The sequence below is a fragment of the Condylura cristata genome, unplaced genomic scaffold (genome assembly GCF_000260355.1).
Source record: "Condylura cristata isolate star-nosed mole 26May11 unplaced genomic scaffold, ConCri1.0 scaffold00032, whole genome shotgun sequence".
Taxonomy (NCBI): domain Eukaryota; kingdom Metazoa; phylum Chordata; class Mammalia; order Eulipotyphla; family Talpidae; genus Condylura; species Condylura cristata.
This window is the reverse complement of record NW_004567133.1, coordinates 361,195-375,740: the sequence shown is the minus strand read 5'-3', so window position 1 is coordinate 375,740 and position 14,546 is coordinate 361,195. Positions and strand designations below refer to the sequence as shown.

Genomic DNA, 14,546 nt, shown 5'->3' with positions numbered 1-14,546 from the left:
AGATACTGGTAAGTGATAAAATCAGGATTAGAACCCATCTGATTTTAAAGTGTGAACTATTAACTGTCCTGTGCTACATTCAGTAGTCTAGTTCAGAGCTTCACAACCCTTTTAATATAGCACACATTAATATCACACATTGAAATTTGGAAAATTGTATTTCTAGGTACTCTGGGTAAAAGGACCAGGCTTACAACTGAAGGCGTAGGAGTGAGGAGACTCTAGCTATGCCCAAAACTGAAAAAATTGACATTATCTCTACACAGCTTTAAGCCATTTGTGTCAAGACTTATCTCACAATATTCCAGTAAGAAACTTTCCATTACTGATAGTATTTCCCAGTTGTTAGAAAGGAATTGCTTTTTGTTTTATCAGTCCAGAACCTTCTCATAACTCATATTCAGTTTTTTCTGGGTTTAGAGCATATAAGCCATTCTTATTTTTGTAGCAATTATAATAAGCATTGTATCTCTGGAAAGGGCTTTACAAGTGGTAAAGTGCCATGTCTCCGTTTTTTAGAAGAAAAAATATGCAAAGAAAGGTTTAGTGGTTTTCCCACTGCCTCATTGTTAATATATGGCAGAGCCAAGATGACCTAGGTCTTTTGTCTCTTAAGTCACCTAAAAACACTTCCATTTTTTTTTTTTAGTGACCTTTTTTCTAGCTGTTGGTTTTCAGTGCTTTGAAGGCCGTGGACCTGAAACTCAAGGCCATATCCTACAATAAGAGACTCCTCAAAGTAGTGTAAGATGGCTATTTTGTTTTATATACACTTTCTTTAAGGAATCTGAAAATTCTAAGACCCTCACATGGCTAAGCTATAGTAAACACTCAGCTGTTCAGGATGTAGAGTTTCTCCCTTTAGATCCCAAGATGAATCCAAAAAGTGTTAGGAATTTGACTTAGTCTGGCCATAGCATGTCTGAAATGTAAAGTGTTTCATAATTAGCTTGTATTGTCTGTTCCCTTTCTGATGTCTATAAATGTAAATATTCAAATGTGATGTTCTGCAGCAACTACTTTTCCTTAATGTTAGCTTCCATCTTAACTCATGTCCTTGAATATATATTGCTACTTTATTTTTTTAAAGATTTATGCATACAGAATTGGGGTATGGGCCAGAGTGCATGCAGGGGTGGTGAGAGGATTCACCAGAGACAGAGTGGGGAGCAGAACAGGAAGACGGACTCAAATTCACTGCTGAGGGGAGCAGCAGGAGACAGGTCTGCTGCACTATGTGGGTCACCTCTGGGGCTGGGGATTCAACTTGTGCTGAAGCTGCTGTGGTTAGCTTCACTGTGTTGTGCTTTGCCCACTGCTCCACCAGGGAGGGCCTATATATTACTACTTTCAAAGTCACTTTTTTTATCGCAAGTTCGTTACTTATATGTGCCACTGAAGCAAGCACTAAATTATTTATATTTTAAAATGGTCAACGTAGGCCTTCCCTGGTGGCACAACAGATTAAAGCGCAGCACTGAGAAGCTAGCCCAAAGCCACTTCAGTGCGAATTTGATCCCACCCCCCACCCCAGGTGACCCACATGGCACAGCAGACTTGTCCTATCTTGCCCGCTGCTCCCCTCAGCAGTGTACTTCATTCATCATTCATCTGCCTATTCTCTTCTCCACTCTGAATCTGGTGAAGCCTCTCACCACCCCTGCACCTCTGGTCTGTACCCCAGTTCTGTATGCATTAATAAATAAGTCTTTAAAAAAAGAAAGAGAGACTTGCCTCTTAACTTTAAAAAAAGCCAACATAAAAACACAAAAGTTCCCAGGGTCATTATCTAACCTATACTGACCTCTCCAGGCCAAAGTGTGTATCTATAGCCTCCACCAACGGATAAAACTGTGGAATACTTCCCCTTAATCTAGACTGGTGATGTAATGAAGAAAATTACTTTTAAAGAAAATCTTAAACTTGATCAATAAAGAAGGCTTGCCAAGAAGTCACTTTATGACAATTCAAGTCCCTGCTCCTATTTCAGATGAATTATCTTCTTCCATAATGAATACTGAAATCCAATTCAAAGGATGAAAAAATTTTTAAGACAGTTAATACATAAAATACTGCTAATTTTCATCTCACCCACTGTTAGGTGGGCTTAAGACCCAGTAACATTCGGGATCTTAATTTCTATTTTTTTTAACCTAAGATGAAAATGGGGAGGGAAATCCAATAAAGCTTCAACTACAAAGTGAAATAAAGTTTAATAAAGTAGTTCCTACTCACTCAACATAAGAAAGAAGGGTGAATAAAGAAGGGGGGAAAATTCAGAAATAATCAATTGGGGCCCTCTCTGGTGGCACAACCAGAGCTCAGCATTATGAGGCTAGCAGCAGCCACTGCAGCACAAGTTTAATACCCCATCCCGGAGCTGACACACAGGGTGCAGCAGACCTCTCCTGTCTCACCAGCTGCTCCCCTCAACATTGTTACTGAAGATCTGCCTGTTCTGCTCCTCACTTTGTCTCTGGTGAATTCTCTCACCGCCTCTGCACTCTGACCTGTACCCCAGTTCTGTATGCATAAATAAATCTTTAAAAAAAAAAAGAGCCAATAAAGTGTTCCCTTAGAACACTAAAAATCATCCCATTGATTTTAAGATGAAATCAACCGTTTTGCAAGTGTAAGCCAGAGTACAGAGTTCCCTCCTTTTTCAACTACCCAACTAGGCTAAACTAAATTTTCTCACTAACCAAATCAAGATATTGTTAAGCATGAATTCAAAAATTTATGAAAATCCAGCTCTTTTATATTAAGCCAAATATGAAATAACTATGCAAAACAATGCTATTCTACACAGAAAACTTTCTTCCATTTAGGAAAATATACTTTTCATTAACAGGTTTTTTTTTAATTAACATTTCAATTGTCCAATTCACTTTCTAAGATATTAATAGCTCTACATACAAAGAGATGCGAACCAATCTTCGGAGTCCTCCATAATTTTAAGAAATTAAAAGAGTTCTGATGCCAGAAAGTTTGGGAGCTAATGTAGCCAAATAACTTAATTCAGCTTGCTCAGTGCTTTTCAAAAACCATTCATCTCCCTTCCTTCTCTCCTCCATTTAGAATTATTTCTAGATCCCCCTTCCTTACTATTCAATAGTCCCCTCTTTACATGGTTCCTGGAATCGGCTAGGAATCAAGTCAACCCCTTAGCATTGTCCTTTAGCACACACTGTGACCTGGGGGGAAATGTACTTAAAGACGACACTGAAATATAATCTCTTTAAGCTGGAGTCTGCTTTCTCTCAGCGACCTGTCTAACGGTGTGCGGACCCTGCTTATTTTCAGCCTTGATTGGCAAGAGTTTTAAAATGCTCTTCCTTTTTTGTGCCCAGCCAGCATGATGTAAACGTTTTGACAAAAAGAAGTTCCCAGCTACCTTTACTGCTTATACTAGAATGCAAGGCGTTTACCGACAGCACGAATTCTGTGAAGCTTTTGGACTCACAATCGTGAGCAAAAGCTCCCAGGTTTGGGCACCAGGAAACACCAAGACGCTGGCCTTTTCAGCCAATGCAGACGCTTCCTCCCCAGACTCCGATCGCGTTCACACTCTGGGTATCTACTGCCAGAAACACTTCCACGTGTGTCCCTCGCTGTTTCCCGCCTCCAAGCAGCCTTCCGTATTGCTTTTAGCTTAAAAGTTCGCGTCCCCGTGACCTTCCACATCCCATGCCATTTCCCCTCAGAGAGCCAGATTTCGAACAGGAAAGGGCCTAATTCCACTTTTCAACCCACAGGGGAGAACTTCTGGTGAGCCGCATTTTCCTTCTCTTCCCTCACCCATTCTCTCAAGAACGGAGCTACAAGGGTCAAATCGCCCAGGCTCCCCTCACAGGGTAGAACAGGTGGCTGCTAGCCGCTCTTTCCTATGAAGCGTCCCACCGTGAGCGAATTCGCTCCCTCTCTCACACAAAAATTTCCCCTCACAGACCCTCCAACCAAGGCACAAGGTTTATCTTTCTGAGCTACTCTGAGGGCTTTTCTGCTGAGGGTGAGTCTACAGTGGGGGCTTCTAAGGAGGAGGTTCTAAGAGATGGTTGTCGCTCTGAAGAGAAAACTTCTCAGGCGGCTGGTACCAGGATTGGCCGAGCCACTGCAACCGGAGAAGAACCAACTACCTTCTGGAGTAAAGTGGACCAAAAAGGTGAGCTATTGCAGCGACTCCGCAAGTTCCTCCAATCTCGACTCAACTTTCCCGCCACCAAGCAAAGGCGCGAGGCCGAGCAGAAGCTCCACCCCTGAGCGGCGTGCTCTGAAGAACTGAGACGCAGGCGCAGCTGTAAGCCGTGCTGCGTCTGCGCACTTGCGTGATTTCCGCCATCTTCCCACCACACGCCGTGGAAAACTACAAATCCCATAATCCTCGTTGGCCTGACTTTTTTAGGCGGCGGCAGCAACGCCGGTGGTTTCTAAAACACATCTTTTCTCTCATCGACTTCTCTCTGTGCCCGACTTCATTTTCCTTCATGTTCGTTCTCTGATTCTTACTCTTCCTTTCAGTCTCGCATATGCCTTTATTTTAATTTTATTTGAAGTTATCCCTAATTGCACTCTTGCCTCTTTCTCCCTCTTCTCACTCACTGAACCCGCACCCCAAGCAATGCTGGCTGGAGGGGCCACCTAACACCCAGCGGAAAGCATCAAATAGCTCCTTCCCCATTGGCCGAGGCAGGAGGCCTAAAAGAAGCCGAAGTCTCCTCCCCGCCCACTCTCGTTTTTATATAAGGCGGCGCGAAGGCGCAGATTGCGCTCGGAGAAGCCAGCCTGCGAGGTGGTAGTGGATGTGCTGCGATTGGTGGCTGTGGTGGGCGTCAGGCTCGCAGTCCGCGGGCCAGTGGCTCGTGCGCAGGCGTCGGGTGGCGGGCGGAGGCGTTGGTGTCGGGGTGTGGGTGTGGCGGAGAGGAGGGCGTGGTGACCCCAGGTGATCGCGATTGGGGAAGGCAGAGGAGCGAGAACGATTCGGCCATTTCGGGGGAAGAGGAAGTTGAACAACATCGGCTGTTTTAGTGCTTTTTTGTTTGTTTGTTTGTTTTTCAGTTCATCAGAGAATATTTTCCAGGGGGGTGAGTTAAAATGACCTATCGTATTTTACTGAGAACAGTTCGTAGGAAGACGGTCAGTACGCTGGGCTCCTTCCCTTCCCCTATTTTTAGGTTCACCCCTCGGTTCCCTCGAAAGCCCTTCTAAGTAGGTGGGCAAAAGGGGGCAACCGGATCATGAATAATTCATGAGCACCCCCCTCCTTGTTCTTTAGCCACGCCCCCAGTCGTGCTGACGCACATTGCGTAAACCAAACCTGAGGAAGCGACGTAGCAGTCCCCGCCCCTAGGGCGGGGGGCGGGGCGTCATCTCCAGCACGTGCTGCATCTACCCGCGCTAGGCCAAAAGGGTGTGCGCAGGCGCTGCCCACTAGGGGGAGGAAAGAGGCGGGGTAGGGAGGTTGTTGGGTTTAGAGCCGGGCGGAGACCGCTGAGACTCATTCCTCAGCAACAAGGGTCGGGTGTCAAGGAGACCTTTTCACACCAGCTCCCAGTCCCCCGCCTACGGTGGGTGGGATCGCGCGGCAGAGACAAAGGATATCAGTAGGGACGGACATAGCTGCGAAGGGAAGTAGGGTGTCAGTGTGGGGTGGTGGGCTCTTGGGAGGGCTAAAGGGGACTATATTTAAACTCCCGGAGCCGTTAAGTTGGTTCGTACTCTGATGCGCGCGCAACCAGGGTGGTGGCGGAATGCGCATGCGTGATTTCGGGGCGAGAGGAACGCGCTCTAGCAGTGCGCGCTCGCGGCGGAGCGGTAGTGGTAGAGGAGAAAGGGGTCGGCGCACGCGCGGTTGATTCTTCGACTCGTTCGGGTCTCGCGGGCATCTTGTTTTGGTCTCGCGGGCGAGTGGGGCGCGCTTTGGGGGAGGCGCTTGGGTGCGAGACTAGGCAAGGAGAGCAGAGCTGCGCGCGCACTCGGGGGAGGGAGGGAGGAAGGGAGCGGGGCTTAGGGAGGGGGGGTTAAGCCCCCGGCCCCCCCCCCCCGTTGCCCTCCAGTGGGACGGAATAAGGGGAGGAAATGATCGAGATGGCTGCGGAGAAGGAGCCGTTTCTGGTGCCGGCCCCGCCACCGCCGCTCAAAGATGAGTCGGGCGGAGGGGGCGGCCCCACGGTGCAACCGCACCGAGAGGCCGCCTCCGGGGAGCTCCGCGGCGGGACGCAGCGTGGGCCGGGCCCGCGCGCGCACTCGGCGGGGGCCCCGGCTTCTGGGGCTGGCAAGGAGAGCCCCGGGGCAACATCCATTCCTAGGGGTGGCCAGTCGCAGCAGCAACGAGGGGGCGGCCCCCAGGCACAGTCGCACGGGGAGGGCCGCTTGTCGGATTCCCATGGGCGAGCCGCTCCCCCTGACATGGGGGAGGAGCGACGGGGAGGGGGCGGAACAGAACTGGGCCCCCCTGCCCCTCCTCGACCCCGTAATGGATATCAGCCTCACAGGCCTCCCGGGGGTGGGGGCGGCAAGAGGAGAAATAGCTGTAATGTAGGGGGCGGTGGTGGAGGTTTCAAACATCCGGCCTTCAAGAGGCGCAGGCGGGTTAATTCGGACTGTGACTCCGTGTTACCCTCCAACTTCCTCCTGGGGGGCAATATCTTTGATCCACTCAACCTGAATAGTCTCTTGGATGAGGAAGTGAGCCGCGCACTCAATGCGGAGACCCCTAAGTCATCCCCACTTCCGGCCAAGGGGAGAGATCCCGTGGAGATCCTCATCCCCAAAGATATTACTGACCCGCTCAGTCTCAATACTTGCACTGATGAGGCCCAAGTAGTTCTTGCTTCACCACTCAAGACTGGTCGGAAGCGGCATAGACACCGGGGACAGCACCACCAGCAGCAGCAACAGCAACAGCAGCAGCAAGCAACTGGAGGGAATGATAGCCTCTCAGTGCTGCCCACAGCCTCTCTCACCCCCTCACTCCAAGGGGAGGCCACCACACAGCAGCAGCAGCAGCAACGGCATAGGGGCCAGAATCGGGATGCCCCCCAACCTTATGAACTCAACACAGCCATCAACTGCAGGGATGAGGTCGTGTCTCCCCTCCCATCTGCCCTACAGGGTTCCTCAGGCTCCCTTTCAGCCCCTCCAGCTGCCTCAGTTACCTCTGCAACCCCCTCTTCCTCCTCACGACATCGTAAACGTCGCAGGACTTCCAGCAAGTCAGAGGCAGGGGCTAGGGGTGGAGGCCAGGGTCCCAAGGAAAAGGGCCGAGGCAGTGGGGGAGGCCGCCACCATGTTCACCCACTACCAGCAGCAGTCTTCAAAAAGCAGCAGCTAAAGTTCCAGTATGGGAATTATACCAAGTACTATGGGTACCGTAATCCTTCCTGTGAGGATGTGCGTCTTCGGGTACTGAAGCCTGAGTGGTTTCGGGGTCGGGACGTCCTAGACCTGGGCTGCAATGTGGGTCATTTGACCCTGAGCATTGCCTGTAAGTGGGGCCCATCCCGCATGGTGGGCCTGGATATTGATGCCCGGCTCATCCACTCTGCTCGCCAAAACATCCGACACTACCTATCTGAGGAACTGCGTCTGCCGCCTCAGAATTCTGAGAGTGACCCAGGGGCAGAGAGTGAGGAAGGGACCACCATAGTCCGAAAGAGGAGCTGCTTCCCTGCCTCACTGACTGCCAGCCGGGGTCCTATCGCTGCACCCCAAGTGCCCTTGGATGGAGCAGACACATCAGTCTTCCCCAACAATGTTGTCTTCGTCACGGTAAGGGTCTAAAGGCTCTTGGTATAGTGCCCAGGTATGAAAATGGGAACATGGCAGGGAAGGTCACAACCCATAGGAATTTCTGTGCATGCACTCCTCATCCAAATGCTCCAGAAGGGTCTGAAACTGCAACTTAAATTCCACTGGGTGTCTCACCTTCTAGGTGGGGGCCCTACCTGCAGTCCTTTCCCATGTGACTACAGACACTAAAGACTGACTCTTTGCCCAGCTCCTAGCCTGGTCTGGACTGTTATCCAGACAAATTCACTTTGCTTCTGATGGGCATTTGGTCTAAATGGAAACTTGTCCTCCAACCTAATGAGTGTGCATGAAGAGAGGGGTATCAAAACATGGCAGGTCTAGGGAGTGGAGAGGTTATTTACAGATTCTGTTCTTTGGTAAGGACTACATTTGCACTAGATGCAGTGTTGGGCAAAGAGTGTCAGTGGTCAGGAACCCAAGTGGCTTGGCTTTAGATCATCCCCATGTTGACTCTAGGTGGTGGGATGGGGAAGTCAGAATTCGGTGCAGGAGAGGGCAGGATTCTCTTGAGGAATGTATGTCCCCTAAATACTCATCTCCCAGAAACACTTCATTGAAGCCATCTGCAGGATTAAATAGTAGTGTTGAGTCAGGCTTGGAAGAATCACCTTTTGTGGGAGGGGTATGATGTTTTTTATCTAGAAGTTTCCTAAGTGGTGTGGCTTTTAATTTTTGGAGGAGGAAGGATCCAATAGACCTGAAACCCAACTAGAGGAAAAGTCATCCCCGACTACAGGGAAAGAACCTGTCTCTCTTTTAGACCTAGGTTAGGCCCTTTTGCACAAAGTTGAGCATCACTAGAGCTTCCTGTTTGTGGGGTGGGAAAGAGTATTGGACAGGTCTTGGGAGAATCTCAGCATGCTCTGCGTTTTGACCCTAGTTTCAGAGATAGCGTGGATAATTTACTCTAGTAAGTTACCAGGCCCCTTTGTTATGTTGGACGGTTTATCCCCAGTGGAAAGCAGGGGCAGGATGATACAAAGCAAGAAGGTAAGACTTGAAAAGGTAACATTTGGAGTTAGTCTGAGGAGTATCAAAGAGAGAAGGTTGTGGCCAGAGGCTATAGTGAGGCTTTGGAACTCCTGTCTTAGCAGCAGCATTATGGGTTATAGCAGGGGGAGAGGTTCTTGCGGTGTCTTTATTGACCTTGCCTCCAATTCTGATCCCCAGGGTAACTATGTGCTGGATCGAGATGAGCTGGTGGATGCCCAAACACCTGAGTATGATGTGGTGCTCTGCCTCAGCCTCACTAAGTGGGTTCATCTGAACTGGGGAGATGAGGGGCTGAAACGCATGTTTCGCAGGATCTATCGCCACCTACGCCCTGGGGGCATCCTGGTCTTAGAGCCCCAACCTTGGTCATCCTATGGCAGAAGAAAGACTCTCACGGTGAGTTGGGTTTCAGTGGAAAGTAGAGATGTCCTTCTTTTAGTTAAGACAAGGCCACAGGAAACCTTTGTGAACAAGGTCAAAGGCCCCCAAGTGGATATCAGAGAAGGCCACGGGGTACTGAAGCTATCCCTGCCTTTCTCCCTAGGAAACAATCTACAAGAACTACTATCGAATCCAGCTGAAACCAGAACAGTTCAGTTCCTACCTAACATCCCCAGAGGTGGGGTTCTCCAGCTATGAGCTTGTGGCCACACCCCACAACACCGCCAGAGGTACAACTGGCTTTGGGGGGTGGAGGGTACAGATTCTGTGGAGAATCTTGTGTTCTTACCAGTCTCCTCTGATTACACTCCCCTCCCCCCTCAGGATTCCAGCGTCCTGTGTTCCTGTTCCACAAGGGCCATTCCCCCAGCCACTAAGTGGCCCCCTGGAAAGAAAGTGTGAAGAGGCTGCCTGCTGCTCCTACAGACCTGGGGGAAGAGGAAAGTATCCCAAGGTCTTTCCTTTCTGGCTCCAAAAAGTTTCCTGGATCTGCAGAGAAAGCTTCTCCTGTGTTGCTGCCCCAGCCTCCTCCCTACACCTCTGGCACCCAAGCAGCAAGTCCAGCTGTGCTGGAGTTAGCATCTTCCTCTCCCCCAGCCTGCTGGGCTGGATGGCATGGACTGTTTGCTGACTTCGGATCTCCTAGGAGTTGGGAATTGGGCAGTATCAAGTTCTCTGTCCTCTTCCTCCTGTTCTCCCAAGGAGATTCCTGTTTCTCCTCAGCCCCTGTCACTAGCTGCGTTTCAGTGGACCACAGATAGATGGACTGAGAATTAATGGGGAAATGGGGGAGAGGCACGCAGGTACTGTGAAAATTCTTCCCTCTGCTGTCCCCCCTTGGACAAGGGGGTTGGGTTTGGAATGTGAGAACAGCACAATAAACTTGATGTTCTAGGGTGATAGCCCCCCCAAGCCTGTGTCTGGCATTTTTTAGCTGGTGGAGCAAGGATTGTGCCTCCTAGTGGAATCCCCACATCCTCTACCCAAGTAGTTCAACAGACTGGTTTGTCAATAGTTGGGAAGAGCCCATCTCCCCTCTTCCAAAAGCCCACTGACAAATTATTTGGGGGGGGATGGGGAGGGCAGCTTTGCGCAAAAAGCTGACTTTGGGAGAATTTATGGTGTAACAGAAATGGAAGTAGAAAAATGGTATTTTGGACCAGATCACCTAATCTTAAGCTGTATCACCCCCCATCCACCTTTTTTCCTGTTGTGTAAGCATTCTAACATGTTAACACAAAGCTCTGGGTCAGCTTGCCTAGCATTCTGAAGTTGTGAAAATTCAACTGATCACTCTTGAGTCAGGTGTAAACAAGTTATACTAGATCTTTTAAAGGTAAAAGGAGGTATTTCCAACAACGTGCTAGCCAGCTGCTCCAGCCAGTTAATGAGCCAATGCCTTCCTCGCAGGGTAAGACTCACATGTTAAAGTGATCAGTAATAAACAGAACAAGTATGGGATCATCCAAAATAAAAGGTGGTAGCTGTCACTGACTTGAGAGAAAGGGGTGGCAGAGTAGCTAACCCTGACCGCAGGTTTTCCCACTTGTCATCCATCTCCAAGCACCTTTCAACCTGAGGCTTGACCTCCAGCTCAAAGCTCTCTAGAAGAGCTCCATTTATTAGAAAACCACTTTTATTCTGAAAAGGTTTTAACAGAGAAAATGAATTCACAATCCAGGTGCATCCAGGTCTATGCTTCCCATCTCCTTAGTGTCCTATGCATAAGAAAGGTATCCTCTGAGGGGCGGGGCCGAAGTTGAAGCCGGAGAGGGGGCAAACCATCCAGAGTCAAGTGTGGAGATTCATAAAATAATGTTTCTGGATCACACAGGATGGTCATGTCTGGCCCGGGCCCAGGTGGTTCCTGTTGGGAGTAGGAACCCAAGGCAAGGTTACAGTTTGGGAGGGGGTAAGAAACCCCCCACGGGAAGGGAAGGGAACTCCAGCTGAGACCCTCACCTTTGGGGACGGGGCTCGAGCCGGGGGCAGGATCGCCAATTTCTCCCTAAGCGCTGCATTCAGCACTTGTTCCTCCGGCACTTGCAGGCTCACCAAATCCCGAAACAGACGCTTAGAGCGCGGCACGTTCAGTCCTGAGACCGCAGGGGGAACAGGTGTGAGCGACGCTCTTCACTCCCACTCCCGCGCCGGCCCAGTCGCCTGCCCCCCTCACCCTCAGCCACGCTCTCCTCCAGGCCACAGCGGGTCTGGAACGACTTTCTCAGCTGTTCCTCCACGGCCTTGGCGGCATCGAACTGGCCCTCGGCTGCGGCCCGCGCGGCTTGCAGCTCCAGGCTCAGCGCCAGGCTGCTTTGCTGCGCGGGCGCCCCCAGGTCCTGCACCGCGGGCTTCTCGCTCCGTGCGGCGGCGGCCAGCGGCGGGTCCAACAGGACGGGGCAGGGCGATGCCAGGTGGAAGCGGACCTGGTGCAGAGGGCGGGAAGGTGAAGAAGTGGGCGCGGGGGGTCGCCCTTAGACTAGCGGCCAAGTTTTCCCCCAGCTCACCTGGCGCCCCTTGCGAGCCCCGCCCTGCCGGTCCGCCGGCCCCCTCCGCCCCGGCGGGCTGCGCCGCGATCGCTCAGGGCTTTCGGGCTGAGGGCTCAGGCTTAGGTCCAGACCCGGCTCGGGCACAGGAGCTCCGGGTTCTGGGGCGCGGGGTGCGGGGGGTGGTCCCGGGATTGCCACAGCCTCTCCCCCTCTCACTGACTTCAGCTCTGAGTCCCCACAGCCCATCATCTCGGTGCACTGCTTGGACTAAGGGTCAAGGAACCCAGCGGCCAGCTTCTTTCCCCCGCCCCTCCCAAAGCCACTACCGGAAACCGTTAGCTGTTCCCCGGGAGTGTCCCCGCCCCGTCCAATGGGTTCCGTAGCGTCATTTCCGTTGCCCCGCCCCCGCCTCAGCGGGCTTCAGTCCGCGGAACCTTGACACCGCCCCTGGGCGGAGGTTTCAGGTTGAAGCTTGCGGGAGTAACGCTCCTCGTCTTCCGGAGCGTTTCTCTTTCGAAACTTTCTGTGGGGCGCCAGTACTGCACTAGTTGTCTTCTGCCAGAGGCTTTCGTGTTCTCTCTTTCTTTTGAGCACCAGGGCCCCACATTGGCCCGCCCCACTCGGTGCCTCCGCGCGGCACCTCTGGTGTCTGTCGCCTCTGAGCTCGGACCTGAGCGTCCCAGTATGAGTGGAGTGAGCGAGGCTCCGGTGCAGGGCCTTTTTCTTCGCAGGTCCGTTAAGATGTTCACGCTATAAAATTAGTCATCTCTGTGTTACGGCTTTTAAAAGGAGAGAGAAAAGGTTTTCTTTAAAAAAAAGTTCATCCCGAAACTGGGAAGCTACATGCAAAAAAATGAAACTAGATCACTGCCTCACTTCAGTCACAAAAATCAACTCGAAGTGGATTAAAGACGTAGACAAAAGAACGGAAACCATAAAATACCTAGAAGCAAAGATGGGTCAAACACTACACGACATACACTTCAGCGGCATCTTTAAAGACAGAGCACCCAACGCCACAATAGTGAAAGCAAGGATAAATAGATGGGACTACATCAAGTTAAAGAGCTCTGTACAGCAAAAGAAACATTACTAAAAACAAACAGAAAGATCACTAATTGGGAAAACATTTTCTCACACAAAAGTAGCGATAAAGGACTGATCACAAAAATATACGGAGAACTGATGAAACTCAAAAAAAAGAGAAACACATGTCTTTTGCAGCAACTTGGATGGAGCTGGAAAAGATCATGCTTAGCGAGATAAGCCAGAAAGAGAAAGAAAAATACCGGATGGTTTCACTCATAGCAGGAGTATAATGGACCAGGCGAGAAAATAACAAGAACAATGAACAGTCATATACCAGAGACATTTTGTGGGGGTGGAGTGGGGAATGGGATCAAAAAGGGGTGGGGGGAGTGCACGGGATTATGGTGATGGCACACGGGTGACTTGGTGATGGGAAACCCACGGAGACTACAATTAAGATGAAAAAAATGTAAAAATGTAAAATAAACTTATAAAATAAAAAATAAATTTATTGGTACTATAAAAAAAAGTTCATCAAGAACCTCTGAACTGCGGGTTTGGAGACGAGTTCACACCCCTTTGTTCCTTGGGGCAAGTCCCTTGAGTTCTGTGATCCTATTTTTTGTGTAAAGTATCCTCACACCGTTCATCTTCCCAAATAAGATGGATGGCATTCCTGCATTTTGTCAAAAAAGTTGTAGAGGTTCTCTATGTGAAATACTAGCCTCTCCTGGTGAATAAAAAAGTATGCCTGTTACCTCTGCCACTCACATGTGAAAGGGTGAAAATATATATTTTAAGTGGAAGTATAACTCAAAAAAAATTTTTTTTTAAAGATTTATTTATTTATTCATACAGAACTGGGGTACAGGCCAGAGGCTCAGGGGCGGTGAGAGGCTTCACCAGAGACAGAGTGGGGAGCAGAACAGACAGATCGACGAAGTACACTGCTGAGGGAAGCAGCGGGCGGGTCAGGAGAGGTCTGGCTCGCCATGTGGTCTCCTCCGGGGCAGGTGGCAGGCGGGAATCGAACTCATGCGGAAGTGGCTTCAGATTCTCAGTGCTGTGCTTTAACCCGCTGCGCCACCAGGGAGGGCCTCAAAAAAATTTTTTAAGATGTATTTATGCATACAGAACTGGGGTACAGGCCAGAGGTGCAGGGGCCGTGAGAGAATTCACCAGAGACAGAGTGGGGAGCAGAACAGGCAGATTTATGAAGTACACTGCTGAGGGGAGCAGCGGGAGGATCAGCTGAGGTCTGCTGCACCATGTGGGTCACCTCCTGGCGGGAATCAAACTCGCACTGTAGTGGCCACTGCCGGCTTCGCACAGCTGTGCTCCAACTCCTGCACTAGCAGAAGGGCCTAACAAAAACTTTTTTAATTATTACAAAAGTTTATTTTTACATCATTTTGCACATTTTTTTTCCATCTCTATTGTAATCCCCGCGGGTTTCCCATCACCAAATCACCCGTGTGCCACCTCCATAATCCCGTGCATTTCCCTCCCCTCCCCCTCCCGCCCCCCGTTTTTGATCCCATTCCCCACTCCACCCCCACAAAATGTCTCTGGTATATGGTTGTTCATTATTTTTGTTATTTTCTCGCCTGGTCCCAAAAATTTTTAATGGTTACTCATACTGGGAAAGAATAGAAGAGAAAGGAGACTAGACTTTGTTTTGTGTATTTGACTTGGGAAACCTGACTTTACCTGATTATATAAATCCTTAAAAGTTGAAAGTAAACTGAAATAAGTTAAATGTGTGTGCATAGTTGGTGGCATGAC

At 50.0% G+C, this 14,546-nt stretch overlaps 2 protein-coding genes across 2 annotated transcripts; one reads left to right on the top strand and one right to left on the bottom strand.

Moving 5' to 3' along the window:
* The first annotated feature begins 4,850 nt into the window (after positions 1-4,850).
* MEPCE (methylphosphate capping enzyme) lies at positions 4,851-10,161 on the top strand. Its single transcript, XM_004691896.2, has 4 exons — positions 4,851-7,767; positions 8,980-9,198; positions 9,347-9,473; positions 9,568-10,161. Exons 1-4 carry the CDS (start codon positions 6,076-6,078, stop codon positions 9,618-9,620), a joined length of 2,091 nt encoding a protein of 696 aa, XP_004691953.1. The 5' UTR covers positions 4,851-6,075; the 3' UTR covers positions 9,621-10,161.
* Positions 10,162-10,625: 464 nt separating this feature from the next.
* Positions 10,626-12,035, bottom strand: PPP1R35 (protein phosphatase 1, regulatory subunit 35). The gene is made up of 4 exons (XM_004691895.2): positions 11,751-12,035; positions 11,420-11,669; positions 11,206-11,339; positions 10,626-11,110 (listed from the first exon to the last, which is right to left on the bottom strand). The coding sequence occupies exons 1-4, from the start codon at positions 11,979-11,981 to the stop codon at positions 10,937-10,939; spliced, it is 789 nt and encodes a 262-aa protein (XP_004691952.1). The 5' UTR covers positions 11,982-12,035; the 3' UTR covers positions 10,626-10,936.
* Between the last annotated feature and the right edge of the window lie 2,511 nt (positions 12,036-14,546).

Excerpts from the sequence above, each read along its gene's own strand:
- PPP1R35 (XM_004691895.2), bottom strand. The coding sequence starts at position 11,981 with ATGATGGGCTGTGGGGACTCAGAGCTGAAGTCAGTGAGAGGGGGAGAG. Across the intron at positions 11,340-11,419 it reads GGAGGAGAGCGTGGCTGAGG|GACTGAACGTGCCGCGCTCT; the intron begins GTGAGGGGGGCA and ends CTGCGGTCTCAG. Across the intron at positions 11,111-11,205 it reads CTCGAGCCCCGTCCCCAAAG|GAACCACCTGGGCCCGGGCC; the intron begins GTGAGGGTCTCA and ends TACTCCCAACAG.
- MEPCE (XM_004691896.2), top strand. The coding sequence starts at position 6,076 with ATGATCGAGATGGCTGCGGAGAAGGAGCCGTTTCTGGTGCCGGCCCCG. Across the intron at positions 7,768-8,979 it reads ACAATGTTGTCTTCGTCACG|GGTAACTATGTGCTGGATCG; the intron begins GTAAGGGTCTAA and ends TCTGATCCCCAG. Across the intron at positions 9,199-9,346 it reads GCAGAAGAAAGACTCTCACG|GAAACAATCTACAAGAACTA; the intron begins GTGAGTTGGGTT and ends CTTTCTCCCTAG.